The sequence below is a fragment of the Pelodiscus sinensis genome, chromosome 3 (assembly GCF_049634645.1).
Source record: "Pelodiscus sinensis isolate JC-2024 chromosome 3, ASM4963464v1, whole genome shotgun sequence".
Lineage (NCBI taxonomy): Eukaryota > Metazoa > Chordata > Testudines > Trionychidae > Pelodiscus > Pelodiscus sinensis.
This window is the reverse complement of record NC_134713.1, coordinates 185,382,381-185,398,515: the sequence shown is the minus strand read 5'-3', so window position 1 is coordinate 185,398,515 and position 16,135 is coordinate 185,382,381. Positions and strand designations below refer to the sequence as shown.

General features: G+C 38.5%; 1 protein-coding gene across 11 annotated transcripts in view; it reads left to right on the top strand.

Moving 5' to 3' along the window:
• Nucleotides 1–16,135, top strand: part of EHBP1 (EH domain binding protein 1) — a 337,547-nt gene that overhangs the window by 221,177 nt on the left and 100,235 nt on the right. For all 11 annotated transcript variants that reach the window (XM_075925601.1, XM_075925605.1, XM_075925600.1 and 8 more), the window contains 2 exons: nt 12,932–13,110; nt 13,754–13,802. In XM_075925601.1, the coding sequence (XP_075781716.1) occupies nt 12,932–13,110; nt 13,754–13,802 (228 nt within the window). The remainder of the gene's footprint in view (nt 1–12,931; nt 13,111–13,753; nt 13,803–16,135) is intronic.

Here is a 16,135-nt window from a genome sequence, read left to right as displayed (position 1 = left end):
CCCCCCTCCCTTTCGGATTCACAAAGAGAGTGCCCCGCAGCCACGTTTCTGAGCAGTGTGCAGGGCAAGCAGGGGAGCCTGCCTGAGGTTCCCCACTGCCTCTGTAGACCAGATCTAATGGTTTGTTGGGCCAGATATGGCCCGCAGGCCATATTTTGCCCAGGCCTGATTTAACTGGTACCAATGCCAATGTGTGCATCTCTACTTATGTAATATTATGCCTAGTATAGACTTATGTAGTGAACATAAGAACATAAGAACGGCCGTACTGGGTCAGACCAAAGGTCCATCTAGCCCAGTATCCTGTCTACCGACAGTGGCCAGCACCAGGTACCTCAGAGAGGGTTGACCGAAGACAATGATCAAGCGATTTGTCTCCTGCCATCCCTCTCCAGCCTCTGACAAACAGAGGCCAAGGACACCATTTTATCCCCTGGCTAATAGCCTTTTATGGACCTAACCTCCATGAATTTATCCAGCTTCTCTTTAAACTCTATTATAGTCCTAGCCTTCACCGCCTCCTCTGGCAAGGAGTTCCACAGGTTGACAACACGCTGTGTGAAGAAGAACTTCCTTTTATTAGTTTTAAACCTGCTACCCATTAATTTCATTTGGTGTCCTCTAGTTCTTCTATTATGGGAACTAATAAATAACTTTTCTTTATCAGCCCTCTCCACACCACTCATGATTTTATAGACCTCTATCATATCCCCCCTCAGTCTCCTCTTTTCTAAACTGAAAAGTCCCAGTCTCTTTAGCCTCTCCTCATATGGGACCCGTTCCAAACCCCTAATCATTTTAGTTGCCCTTTTCTGAACCCTTTCCAAGGCCAAAATATCTTTTTTGAGGTGAGGAGACCACATCTGTACACAGTATTCAAGATGTGGGCGTACCATAGTTTTATACAGGGGCAATAAGATGTTCTGGGTCTTATTTTCTATCCCTTTCCTAATAATTCCTAGCATCCTATTTGCCTTTTTGACCACCGCTGCACACTGTGTGGAAGTTTTCAGAGAACTGTCCACGATAACTCCAAGATCTCTTTCCTGATTTTGTGCCCTGTGTTAAGCAATATGTGAAAAAGAGAGAGAACCTTTGCCTGAAACCAGAGTACTCTCACACATAATTAGCATGTGTCATCAAGAAATAAAATAGATCAATATATTCCCTTCCATTTCTCATTTCCTGTTGTGTGATGAGATAAGTACAACATATATAGTGTATGGATCCATTTCTTCCTGCCAGTGGCTGATCCCAGGATTGAAAGAATGTAGAAGTTGCTAAAAACTATCTTTACTCCCCTCGCTCTACTTCTGTACTGAATCTAGCTCAAGGGATGTTGGCCAACAGCTTCCTGGGAATGTCAAAAATTAAACCAGTCTCCCTGCATGTATTTTACGTTTAGAGCCTCGTGTTAATAAAAACATGTGGTAAAAATATCTTTTCTAGACTAATCAATTTCAGCAATATATCTGAGGCAGTTCATGAGCATTTTGTTCATCATGGCTTTGCTGTGGATCTTGCTCATGTGAAATGTGATGCTCTTATACTAGGTTCAGATAAGTAAGTGAATATCTGGTTTAAGGATGTAAACAAGTAGTCGACTGGTCAACTACACGGTCGAGAGGACTCTGGCTGAAATTCAGTGAATAGTCCTCTCGTGCCAGCTCCCCTGTCCCTTCAATAGTAGAGCGGCAGTGGGGGGGTTGTGCTCAGTTGTGCTGAGACTCAGTGCGAGCCAGGAGTGAGCACTGCAACAGCCCTTATCAACTAATCGAGTAGTCAATAGAAATTCCATCGACTACTCGATTAGCCAGTTAACTGCTACTTAACATCCCTAATCTGGTTTGCAAGTCTAAAACCAGCCCAATTTAATGAAACTCCCATTCCTATATACAGGGCTCGCCGAACCGTGGTGATCCCTGCTCACCAGCCGGCGCTATTCGGCGATCTGCACATGTGCAAATCATTCTGCACATGCGCAGATCGCCCAAACCCGGCTCTTCCAGGTTGCAGTCTACTCGCCATGAGCGAGTAGATTGCATTATTTGTTGAGCCCTAGCTATGTATATATCCATCCTCACTTTCTAGGACAATAATATTTTGTCTGAGATCATAGGGATCATTGCACCTTCTCCAAAATTGTGGATTCCATTCCCATTCTATCATCTTCTTCCATTAAGAGGTTGGGTGTATTGCCTAGATAACTAGGACCATCTCTAAACATATCTCTTATTTGCCTCTCAGCACATAGATTATTTGACTTGGTGGCAGTGTTCCCTATAAGCTGTGCTCTTGGGCAGCCACCCAGGAGAGATTCAGGTGAAACCCAGCTGATTAGCAGAATGCCCACAGCTTGCAATAGCTGACAGCATGTGTTTCTATTGGTGGTGCACATTCACATATGCCTCAGTGTGTATAATAAAATTTATTCTACACATGGATGGAAAAAATTAGAGAGAACATTGCTTGGTGGTGTTATCCCTATGCAGATCCAGGAACTGAGTAGGGTTCCAGTGTATTTAAAAGCAAAGTTTTTTCAAAGATTAAAATATCTGTACATTTATATAATTCATCTAGGAAAGTAATGTCTATGGTGTAAATTAACTAGGGTTGTAACATCACATTTAATTGTTTAACCGATTAACAGTTAAAGGTGAGCAAGTGAAGGCGTCACTCCCACCCAGTCAGCCGTGGACAGGGGCTGTTCCAGGACTGCCAGAACAGCCCCCTGCCTGAAACAGGTGGGGAGCTTCTCCAGCCCCCACTGGTTAACCAGAACCAGTAAGCCGGGTTAAGGTGCAGTTTACCAGTTAACTAGTTAACCTTTCATATCCCTAGAATGAACATGAATGAAATTGCAGCTGTCCAAAAAAGGAATAATATCAGAACTCTGCAGAACCAATGTGTATGATGTTAGGACTGTCTGATGAAATGAAAAACAAATGCCTTGTGGAACTGATGGAGGTAGGGACCGTGTAACAGAAAAGTAGAAGTGCTTTTATAAGCGCTTCAGTAAGGGAGAAGTCACTACTTGTAGGAAGAGCTGGAAGGGTCTATTTTTTTTAGTTTGCTTAACATTTTCCATTATAAAGAGTCTCGTGACCAATTTTTTTTTAGGTGCTCTCACACCTCCATTGTTTGCAGCAGGCCTTTGAAAGGTAGTAGTAGCCTTGGGGCCAGAGAGGTCTATTTTGCTCATTTAGTTTGGATTTAGCAGAATTATAAGTTATGAAAATTGCCAGTTCCCATCTAGAGCTGAGGTTTGCGTTGCTTAATTTTGGTAGTATGCCAGAAACCCTGAACATTCCCACCCTGGCAGAAGGCCAGTGCACATGCAGTGATTTCTGCATTCCAGGTAGTGCTCAAACTGCAGATGGGATGCTGCAGCGGAAGCACACAATGCACTGGGGAACCTGGGGTACTGGTGGGTTGGGCCAGGCTTCTCCTCATCCCCAGTTCTCAGGATGTGGCTATAGGGAGCCCATTTTTCCCCCTTTGAGAGGACAATGCAGCCCCCAATCCTTGATGGTCCCTGTAGGCACTGCCATATTGCAAATTATTAACAACTAGGAACTAGGAGAAGTCTGAGTTTACAACTCACTTCTGCTGACTGGTTAATAATTATATACACTTCCCAGCCTTATTTTTAAGCAATGACTCATTCAGCTGTGAGAGGTTACATAAGCTGGATGCATAGAACCTGCCTATATAAGGTGGTGGAGCCAGATCCCATCCACTTAGCCAACCGGCCCTTTAGAAGGAGCTTGCCAGGTCTTTTACCTTGGGTGTGGATAGCCCGTTTTTTGAGTCTTTTAAGCATCTACCTCTAGTGGCTCATGGACATAATCTTTTCCTCCTCTTAGCTAGTATAGTTATTCCTATAGTTCAGGTGATAGTTATTTGTCCTTCAATAATGTATGTTCAGGATTCAAAGTCTGATAATGCTGGGGGAGGGAGAGGTTAGGTTATGATTGTTGCACATATTTTGACTTGGAAAAAAATCAGGAAATTGCATCAACCCCCCTGCCCATAACCAAATCGTAGAAAAAAGCAAAGGAAGCAGTCCTAAGAGGAACTGGCACCATTAAATCTGGCACCATTTATGAAAGTTGCCAACACAAAGTATTCCCCTCCGGGATTGTTTGATACTCCAATAGCACTGCAAAAGGGGCAAGTCTATGTTATAGGGCAGACGACAGATAGCTGGGGAAGACTGACCAAAACACTCAAGTTCCATTAGTGTCCATTCTTTAGCAAAACAAAATCTGCCACTTTCTAGTACATTGCTCCTGCCTGTAGCTTCTCCAATTTGTGCTCAAATTCCCTGACTTGTTCATCCACATCGGTCTTCTAAAATCATCATTCAGGCCTGTCAAGCTGGGTGTGCAATGGCTGCAAACATTCCCAGAGAGCTATGTCAGGAATGTTTCATCGTGTAGGTGCCATAGCATGAGGCTTTACAAAAGGCTCAGCAACAACAGGTTGAAGCTGGTACATGGATCTGAGATATCATTTGTTACAAGAGAGAAAAAAATCCTATTAGTCCAGTAGCCAGACGGCCACCTCATTATTATCATTATTTATATTATTGTAGCACTTGGGGGTGCCAGTCAGGGACTAGGAGCCCATTGTGCGAGGATTCCTAGTTGAAATGTGTCTAAATCTTCACTGGGTTGAGTGGTACTAATTAAACCTAATGGTAATGACCAAATGCATACGCAAAATCCTTTCCACTCAGTTGAGTGAAGGGAACTAAGATGAACAGGTGATGGTATAGGGAGGTACATTTTAAAAAACAAAATATTAAATATAGCAGAGGGCAAGGGCAACACATCGGGGGGGGGGAGCGGAGGACATGCCCCCAAGTGCCATAGGCAGGAGAGAGGCATGTCCCACCTCTGTAAATGCCATGTATCGCAACTTTTTAAAGAACCAGCTCTTTTTAAAGGTGTAGTGGGAGGATGCATGTCATGCATCTGACAAAACATTTCCATGTGCCTGGCTATGAATAAAGATGGATGCATAATGATGCATCCAGATCCGATTGGACCCCGGTTTTGTTAGTGATGTATTGAACCAAATTAACCACCCCCTAATCTAAGCAAGAAGCCTTGCCAAACTTAACCTGGAGCCACATGCACTGATATGTCATGTGGAGATTGCCAGTGAGAACCACTCAGGGAGTAGGTAGTGGTGTTCTAACAATGTCTTGACATAGTATGTCAAGTCTTCATGCATGAGTGACACCACCCGTGTCCACTGTAAATTGAGAGGTCTTAACATTCAGATGCTAGTATGTAAAGAGTCCCGGCACCTGTCCTGAGATTACTGTTATTTGTATAGCACCAATCCATATAGAGCTCCTATTCCATAATATTTAGATATGACTCAGTAAGAGAGGAGAGCTACAATCAGTATTGTGCTTAGATAATGAAGGTTACAGAAGTGGCTTTATTTTTTTTATATGCTCTACTCGATATCATGCATCATCATCGAGGATTGTCTTGTGGGTATAAAGCATATGACGGGAAGATGTTATACCAAATAAAAGCAAGCTATGGGAAGTCACTTCCATTTGGGGGAATCATTTTCAATACATTAATATGTTATCCCTACAAAGATAACTAGAATGACTGGAAGATAGCTATTGTGACGCCAATTTTTAAAGAGCCCCAGAAGTGATCCTGGGCAGTACAGGCTGGTAAGTTTGACTTCAGTACCAGACAGACTGGTTGAAACAATAGTAAAGAACAAACTTGTCAGACATATAGATAAACGTAATTTGTTGGGGAAGAGTCAAGATGGTTTTTCTAAAGGGAAATCATGCCTCACCAATCTACTAGAATCAAGCATATGGACAAAGGGGGATCCAGTGGATATATTGTACTTAGTTTTCAAGAGAGCCTTTGACAAGGTCCCTCACTAAAGGTTCTTAAACAAAGTAAGATATGGGATAAGAGGAAGGGTCCTCCCATGGATTGGTTAAAAGATAGGAAATAAAGAGAAGGTGAAAATGATCAGTTTTCACATTGAAGAGAGATAAATAGTTGTGACCCCAAGGGGTCTGTTCTGTGGCAAGTCCTAGGGTGTGTCCAGACTCGGGTTTTTTCGGGAAAAGTAGCCTTTTCCTGAAAAAACTTCCCCTGCGTCCAGACTCAAGCCGCGTTCTTTCGAAATTATTTCGAAAGAACGCGGCTTTTCTTTCGATGGCGGTAAACCTCGTTTCACGAGGAAGAACGCCTTCCTTCGAAAGTTCCTCTTTCGAAAGAAGGAGTTCTTCAATGTAAAGAGGCCGTCTTCGAAAGAGAGCATCCAGACTCGCTGGGTGCTCTCTTTCGAAAAAGCGGATTTTTCTTTCGAAAGATCCGCGTGCAGTCTAGACGCGATCTTTCGAAAGATGCTCTTTCGAAAGAAGCCTGCAGTCTAGACATAGCCCCAGTCAACATATTCATAAATGGTCAGGATAAAGGAATAAATGGTGAGATGGCAAAACTTTCAGGTGATATAAAATTACTTAAGATAGTTAAATTCCAAGCCGACTGCAAAGACCTGAAAAAGGATCTTTCAAAACTGGGTGACAGGGCAACAAAATGCCAGGTGAAATTTAATGCTGATAATGTTGATAAATGCAAAGTAATGCACATCAGAAAACATAATCCAGACTCTACATATAAAATGAGGGGGGTCTAAATTAGCTGTTACGACTTTAGAATGAGATCTTGGAGTCATTGTGAATAATTTTCTGAAAACATCCACTCGATGTGCAGTGACCGTCAAAAAAGCGAACAGAATGTTGGGAAAATAGTAAAACAGAAAATATCATATTGCCTCTGTGTAAATCCATGGTACACCTGCATCTTAAATACTGCGTGCAGATGTGGTCTCTTCATCTCAAAAAAGTTGGAATTAGAAAAAAAAATCAGAAAAAAGCAACAAAAATGATTAAGGGTATGGAAAGGCTTCTGTACTGGGGTTTTTGTACTTGGACAAGAGACAACTAACGGGCTGACAGAGGTCAATAAAATCATGACTGTATAGAGAAAGTAGATAAAGTGCTAGTTACTCCTCATATTACAAAATCTAGGGGTCACCAAATGAAATTAATAGGCAGCAAGTTTTAAACAAACAAAAGGAACTATTTCTTCACACAGAGCAGTCAACCTGTGGAACTCCTTGCCAGAGGAGTCTTTGAAGGTCTAGACTTTATCAGGGTCCAGAAAACATCAAGATACATTCATGGAGAAGAGGTCCATCAGTGGCTATTATCCAGGATAGCCAGGATGATTACGTGTTCTATCCATTCCTTCTCTGGCACCTAGCATTGGCCACTGGTGGAGGACAGGATCTGAGCTAGATGGCTGTTCTTATGTTCTTTTATAGTTAAACTCTGAGCAGTGTACGAATTGCCTTGAAAGAGTATATTGTCTCTAGATCCCAGCAAGAGTAGAAGCCCATTGGAAGCACAAAAAAACTAACCAATTAGGATAGGATATACCTTGCAATAAATTCTGTCTTTACTGACTATCCAGGAGTCAACAACCTTCACCAAGCGGCCCATCAGTGTATTCCACGGGGACGTGCTGGCCGCCACTCCTTACAGTTCCTGTTGAGTCAGGAACAGTGGGGAGCTATGGCAGTGGGGAGCTGCAGCAGGCCATGTCTGTGGACAGTCAATGTAAACAAATGCCTTGCGGCCTGCCAGTGCATTACCTTGATGGACTATGAGCCAAAGGTTGCCGGCCGTCCCCTGGCCTATCCCACTTGCCCTGCATGTCACTAATCTCCACAGCACTGCAAACCAATTCCCTCTGCCTCTCCTGCAGATCAGTATAATATTGAAGACCATGGAGGAAGAGAGTAGAATCCTCAGACTTATATGATTCCTTTTGTCCCCGTCTCCTTGACTGAGAGGGTGTGCTGTCCACGCTATAAGCAAAGAGTAGCATATATAGTACGATTTCTGCTTTCGTTGCATTTTCCCAGGCTTGCTTTGAAAAAGCACTCTCCAACCTCCTGACCTCAGAAACATTTAGTTGGCAACTGAAAATCCATAAGAACGAAAATTATTTCACTTACGTGACTGACAGCCAACATTAGGCATGGTCTAAGGATTCCACCCTCCTGCTCACCTTCCAAATCTCCCGACCTTCAACTATCACAGCCTCATGTTAAATTGGACAGATGTCTGAATATTAAGGTTATGATTAAACATTGTATAGTTAGGTTGTGATAAAATTAAATCTATTTAATGCCACTTCTTTTGAAAAACAATTAAAAGCTTATGACTAAGCCTTTTAAGATAAAGTATATATTTTGTTGCATATCCATAATAGCTGTGGGCACATAACAGAAGAACAGGGACTGTGTGGTGTAAGGTTTAAATATCTGATTCTGGAGAGATTTGGAAGTTAATTTCATATTTACTATTAATCACATATGGGAAATAAAAATAGTGAATTTATGGCTCTTATGAAGCTTCTAAGTTGTGTAAATCCTTATAATCTGTTTAAGGTTTGGAGATCAGACATGTTTCTCCCTGTCCCGTGTACAGAAAGTTAAATGAGAGCAGAGCTATTACAAGATATGTTGTAAAATATTTGAACATGGTTTGTTCATTAGTGTGTTTGGCTTCTTTGACTACTTTTGTACGAGATGTTAGGTGGCAGATCTTATTAGGGTTGTCACATAGCAAGAACCCCAAATTTTGTTGTTTAGAAAATGGTAATATCAGATTGTGCACTGTAAGAATCTATAATAGCTGAACAGCTCTTTGATCCAAATAGGGAAGGAGGAGATTCTTTGTGTTTTGTTTGCTAGCTGTAATATGTTGCAGACTTCAGGGCAGATTCTAGGTGTGGGTAAGCAAGGCAGTTATCCTGGTTGCAATCTTACGGGAGACACCAAACTACTGTGCCGCCCAGCCTCTACCCCATGACTACTTAGGGTATTTGGGGAGGGGGCATTTTTCACCCTGGCAAGCAAAACTGCTAAGGCCATGCCCAGGTAACTTACCACTACAGTGAAGAAAATAACTCTGTCCTGATGGCTCAGATTCTCCGCTGTATTTTTCAGGAGGTTCCGCCTGGGTTCTGGAGTGTGGGGAAAGCAAAAGTGGCTTTTTATTCCATCTTTGCAGCTTTTGGATTCTGAGGTTGCCATGAACTGATTCAGCCCCTGGAGTTAGCTAGAGCACCCCTTGAAACTGTAAACACATGGAAGGGCTGCAACAGTTCAAAGGGACTGTCCAGTATCCAAGAATAGTCATAGCTCTATGCATACTAGAAACAGCCCATGGTAGGAGAATAGAGGCTGTTCCATGAGTTCTCTGTATCCTGGCATCTGTTTCCTCTCTGTGCATAATAGTAAAATCCTAGGTACCAAATGGAGAGTGTGTGGATTCCAGTAATTTTTTTCAAGGTGCCTAAATCTTAACTATTGCAATGCTCAGTGTTTCAGTGCCCAAGTCTCTTTGTGGGTCTGAGCCAAAATGATTATTCTGATACATTGGAATGACACTGCCTAATTTTAAACTGTTCCTCAGTCCTCTGTCAAAAAGCAACATGTGAAGATTTTGCTGCTGTAGCTCAAAATATTTACTAGATTCAACAACAATATGAGCAAATCTAGCAACTTGTTTTAAAAGCAAGCATTTTTTTTTTTTAGTCATTTCCCAAATGAGCTCAGTGAGCTTGAGTTGAACTTGAAAACACTGTGGGATAAGGGATCTTTCGGAAAAGGCTTTATTTTTCGAAAGATCAGCGTCAAGACTGGTGCTTTTCTCCGACAAAGCTCCATGCCGAAAAAAAGCGGCAGCCATTTTTATGCTAATGAAGCGCGGGAGATTTAAATCCCCGCTTCCTTAGCAATTGCGATACATCTAATTTACATCCCTTTTCCGAAAAAGGGATATAGTCTAGACGTAGCCTGTGTGTGAGTGCTTGTTGGAGGGGACAGCTAGAAAAAGCTCATTCTGTGTTCATTTTCTCCACCAGTAGTGTTCCCCTTAATCTTATAGACCAACTATATGCCAGAGATGTGCCACTGGTACTGACATTGCATTCATGTATTCAAAGGAAATGTTTTCCATGATAAGAGGTTTTTTTTTAATTAAAATGAGCGTGTCCCCCTCTACCAGGTAATTTCATAATGTATGCTCATCACTCTGTTACTATTCATATTTTTCCATATATGTACAGGTTACAATGCCTTTATCGGAGACTATCAAAAGCCCTAATTAGTGTGTGAAAGAGGCATATATATACATATCATAGCATTTACTTCACCGTCCTACAATATATTTTCAGGTATTAAATCTGGGTAAGAAAAGAGAATGGCATAGAATTTCTTTTTTATTAGATGGAAACAAGATAATCTATATAATTATAGCATACGATACTAGTGTGTTATTCCTTCTGGGGTGGGAAATCATTTTAGAAACCACAACTTAAATTTAAACTCAACCCCTCCTACTCTCTTGTGATTTCAGTTGAATGAATGTTTTTCTAGCAGTGTCATTTCAAATTTAAGTCTAATAAAGTACCTTAATTTGTGAAGAATATGCTGAAATGTTAGATTTGGCCACTAGAATATCAATTTTACGACATAATCATCACTAATTATTTAAAAAAATATAGTTATCAAATGAGTTAATTATTCAGTGTACTTAAATACTGTATCTGTAAATAAGGCATGTAAAAGGCAGTGTTGCTTCAGGTCATTTGAAAATTGACCAAAAAAAAAAAAGACTCTAGATGTTGACTGGAACATTTAACATTTTACAGTGTGGAGTGCTTTAGCAACAAGTTACAATGTAAAATGCTGTCTATAGCTATCCATGTTATAATCATATTAGTGTCATGAAATCTGTGAAATTTACCTATGTAGGTCAATCCTGTAATAGTTTCTAATATCTTGTCAGCAAGTCAATATCGGATGGTTTGAGGTATTTCTAAATGTTATAACAGTGCTGTTACCGTACTTTTATCCTCTACATTACTTCAGTGTATAATTATTTAGATCTCAAACACATTTTTTCATACTCAAATGCCAAAAGCTTGGGATACCATAATTTAGCACTTTGTCTCTTTTCTTCATCGTAATCAATACGTAAAAAAGACAAAACCAGAATGTGATTTCAGTTACAGCAGAGTGAACATGGAGTAATTCTAATAAAGATTCTAGATGGTGATATTCCTTAGGACAGAATCTGGCTTATGGTGATGATATTTACAAAGTTTAAGAAAGTATGTCAGATATTACTTTCACTCTCATTTTGTAAGAAGATGTTAATGCATTTAACTTGAAAAATGTTTGTCATGTCAGTCATATTATTAAAGGAAAAGCTACAGTTAGTTCACCTTGATTTAAACTGTTACCTGAATTGAAAAATCCTTTAACAGTTATTTTATACATACATTTAAACATTAATACAAAATTGAAATAAAATGTAGAATTTGTACAGTCCGTAAGGATGAGGTGGGTTTGTTTATATAACAACTTATTAGTCTGGCAAGTAAGGAAAATAATAAATGACTTGCATGGTATTTCTATTATAGGTATTGTAAGTTACCTTCCCTACAATTAGTAAAAACATAAATCAAATTGTGAGAGGCTGACAGTTTGAATTGTTGAGCACTGACACGCTTCAGTCAAGTGGGGGCATACTTGGTCTTTCACAAACAGGCAGCAGGGACAGAGGATTTACTTGTTAAAACTTAAGTGGCTGTGATATAGTGAATGACTTGCTCCCTTTTTACTTTAATTTGGAGGGTCCACAGCCTTAAGCTGAACAAGTGGCATGTTTGGTAGCTGTATATAATTTTCAATTACACTATATTTAAAAAAATGTGCTCAACTCTTTTTCTTGGGAGTGTCCTGGAGTTTTGGATTTATGCCCATTAAATGAAGTCAGACCCTTTCGTTCTATGCAAGAACACTTTAAACTGTTTAAAACATTTTTTTGACGTGGAAATATATTTTTCTTGAAACATCAACTAGAATTAGTAATTGCTTTTTTAACTTCAAGAAAATTAAGGACATGTTGATAAATGCATAAATATAATAAATATAATATAAAATTCTCTATTGCATCCAAGATGTTGTTTCCTTGTAACTATTTTATTGTGCTAAAAATGTATTGATAAAACCTGTGTAATAGATATGTTATTAGCTAATATTGTTTGTCTTAAATTCAGAGTTAATCCAGCTTCAGTGTTTGTATTCAGAATCTTTTTTCCAAATAAATTGAGGGAAATAGGAGAACTCATGAAAATTGCTATAATAGCAATTTTGCTGTGATGTTTCATAAATGACACTAAAATATCTTGCTGTAATTACATTTTATATAATAGAGTATTTGAATGTGAGAAGTACACCTGCAAACTTTACACTTGAATGTATACAAGATTAATGTATTAAGTATATTTGTCACACACAGTGACTTTGATCTTTGTGCTGCAATCGTAGATCACAAATTGTGGTAAACTTTGACCCTGATATGCCTTGCTTTTGATCCGGTCAGAATGTTGTCTTCATTAAAAGTGAAAGGACTTGTGGGGATGATTTTACATGACTGAATTTTGGAAAATCTTTTTAAGGGTGTGTAACATAACACAGACTGTGCAATAGTATGTCTTAAGTATTTAAGCACTTGAACACGGTGTTTCCACTGGTACAATTCTTGGCCTGATTTCATATATAAGTTTAGAATCTTGTATATCTACATCCTTTAGAGGCAAGTGCCCAAGGCTACGACTGAAGATAATAACTTACGATTTGTGTCTTTTGCAAGTTACAGTCATTGTAAACTGACAGCTTTGAAGGACCTAAACTGACATCAAAGGATGCAGATCATCTAGTTAGGTCAATTAATGTTAATTCTCATCTTCCATTAAATTCTTTTATGTTTTCCTCTTTTCTTTTTTTCTAGCCAAGCCCAGTACCAAGTCCTGTTTTGGGGAGAAAGCCAAATGCCAGTCAGTCACTGCTTGTCTGGTGCAAAGAAGTTACAAAAAACTATAGGGGAGTGAAAATCACTAATTTTACTACATCATGGAGGAATGGTTTATCTTTCTGTGCAATATTACACCACTTTCGGCCAGATTTAATGTAAGTTGTAACATTAATACTATCACACTAAATCTTACATATGTGATGCAAATATGTATACAGAAGAATAAAACCACACTGTTCACTTTTAGTTCTTGAAATGTTTGTCTGTTTCATCATTTTCATTTCCAGGGCACCATTCTTTGTTGGAAAAGTAATTTGCAAATGGCCAAACTTTGTGGCCTCCCTTGTTCTCCCCTCCAAAAACAATCCTTTCTCTCCTTCATATGATACATTTTTGGTCTTCTTAATCTTATATAAAAAAAAACCTGACTTCAAGATGATTATGAAAATTGTGTTAGTGTTGAAATGAGATGAGACAAATAAGCCTGTAGCTCTTTGTACATTGACAACGACGGATTACCTCATGGTAAATTTGGTTGTCAAGGCTGGCCTCTAGTCCCTGCCTTAACTTCTCTTTTAGATGGAAGGCTTCAGGCAATGAAACATGTAATCACTGGGGGGTTATTTATTTATTTATTTATTTAATTTTCCACACTATTAGTTTTGTTGATTGAATTGCTGTGAAATTGCTAGTTACTGTAGGATATTATTGTATGTCAAATTTTTAGATTCAGTTTGTTTTAAAAATGCTGCTTTTATCAAATACTGTACATACCCACTGTGCCATTTTCCCCCTCAGTGACTACAAGTCCCTGAATCCTCAAGATATTAAAGAGAACAACAAAAAGGTAAGAATTGCCAGGGGAAAAAAAACACATAGCTTCAATTTTGCCTTCGCTGCAGGTTTTTATTAATTTTGGGAAAGAGAGGTTGTTTTGTAAGGTCATAACTGCAGCTCACAGAAGGTATTCAGCCTCCTGTGGATCAAATCGGATGCATTATTGACTCTAGTTTGTCATAGTCTTTAACATTCACAACAAGTGCCAAGCTGGCATTAGGGTTTAATATTTGTATGGCCTACATTAACTGTAAATAGAGGAGGAAGAAGAGAGAGGTGTTTTTTGGTGATCATTTGTATTTCTCTAATCATTTCGTTTTAAAAGAAATACAAAATATTATTGTTCTTAAGTTATCTTGCTTCCAGACTTGTCCATTGCTTTAAAAGAGATTGCTGAGTTGGTCATAATCAATGCTGTTTTACCAGTTTTCATATTTAAAAAAAAAAAAAAAGTTCACACACACTTTTATCCAGCGTAGTTAATGAAGCTAAGTGGTAATGTGTGCTGTATTTTTTATTACACATTACATTTAATAAAAATTATTCTCAATGTAACTTTTTTTAAAAAAGACTTTTAAAATGTTAATGAAATATTATGTGGCAGTGTACGAGGCCAAGGATTTTAAACCAATATTATATTAGGTAAATCTAAAGCCCTTTTGATGGAAGTATTATAAAGGGATGTTCTGAAACAAGTTCACTGATCTGAGTTATAAACACATCTCAGCTTAGGAGTTACAAGAACACATTCTGTTGCTGCTTGCTGCTGGTGTCCTACACTATAGTTAGAAACTTTAATTTTCATAAGATGCCAGGGCTTGTCCCTAGAGGGATACATTTTAAAATGCTCATTTTCCACTTGATTTACTTATAATAAACTTATATAACTGAAAATCAGTTCACAGTGGCTTTATTAGTAGTTAGTCGTGTGGATGCTATGATTTTATATTTGTAAACACTTTTTAAAATATTCATTTTAAGCTATTTGAAAAATGTATAACAAAATATCTTTCTACTAAAGTATGATGCATGACTTTTTTGGCAATGGAAATATATCTGAAAATGATAGAGACTATGTATTCATTTTCATTCTGTACAAAGAGCTTTGTTAAAATTGCAAATGGCAGTCATATTTTTATGTATTCTGAACACTAAAGCGTTACCCAAAAACCAGTTAATCATTAAAATAATGCTAATGTGAAATAAATTATGAGAAATTTATGAACTGTTGCCATCTATTCCTGTAATTTTGGACAGGGACAGTGCATGCCTTGACATATTTTTAATAATAATATGTGGCATCTTGTGGTGACCTAAGAGGATTATCTGTGACATCATAGAGCTTTCTATGGCCATGTGTTTTTAAAACTTCAAGATCCCATGATTGTAATGGCTAATCAAGAAGGATTATAAAACACAGACTGAATAGATGTTTAAAAATGCTCTGTTAATGTGAAATAAATAATATCATTTTATTTATAAAACTCTGATGGTAAATGATAAGCTATAATGAAAACCTTTTAGTCCATCTCCCTAATAGTATATAATTCCCAGTGCTAAAGAAATAATTGTTATTATTGTTGTGCAGTTTTTTCTTTCATCACTTTGTAACCCTTTGCCTGACAGCTACATGGAGTATCTCAGTTGCTTCCTGCAGATTTATTTCCTGGTCTCACACAGTTCTGCCTGATAACCCTGTGTGCCCTTCATTGGAATGAATGCAGCTCAGAGAACAATGGCTGTGTATAAATTCCATGCAGATGTGTAACGCATTTGACAATGACTCCTCCTAACCAATTAAAATAACATCTATGAATTAATAAGACAATTTTCTTTGTCTGAAGCATCTCCCTCCCTCCACTCTGCCCCATCCTGTAAATTGTCAGGGAACAAGGTAAAAGGTTACTGCCTATAAATGTAAAGGTTAACCTATAGGCATATCTTTTAGGAGTGTTTGACCTTGTTTATTTTTTTCCCCTGAAGAGGTAATTATTTCAGTGTAATTTAATATATAATATTGAAATATAGTTTTACAGAAAGCGCATCAGAGTTTCTCTATAAACCAAATTATTTTCCTAATCAGCAGTGCTGAGTTTAAAAAAAAAAGGTATTTACCTGTGACATCTGATCTTGACCAATGTGTCAGTGTGTTACATAATTGGGAAATGTTTAGAATACTGCCTGTGGTGCTTGTGTTGAGGGATTGCAATTGATGGCCATCAATCAACTTGTCAGGATATATCAATAAATTAAAAAAAAACTTAATTAGGAAATAGTTAAGGTTGCAAGCGTATAAAATGTTGGCTAATGTGCAGAACATATAATTTCTGTAGGATAGTATTT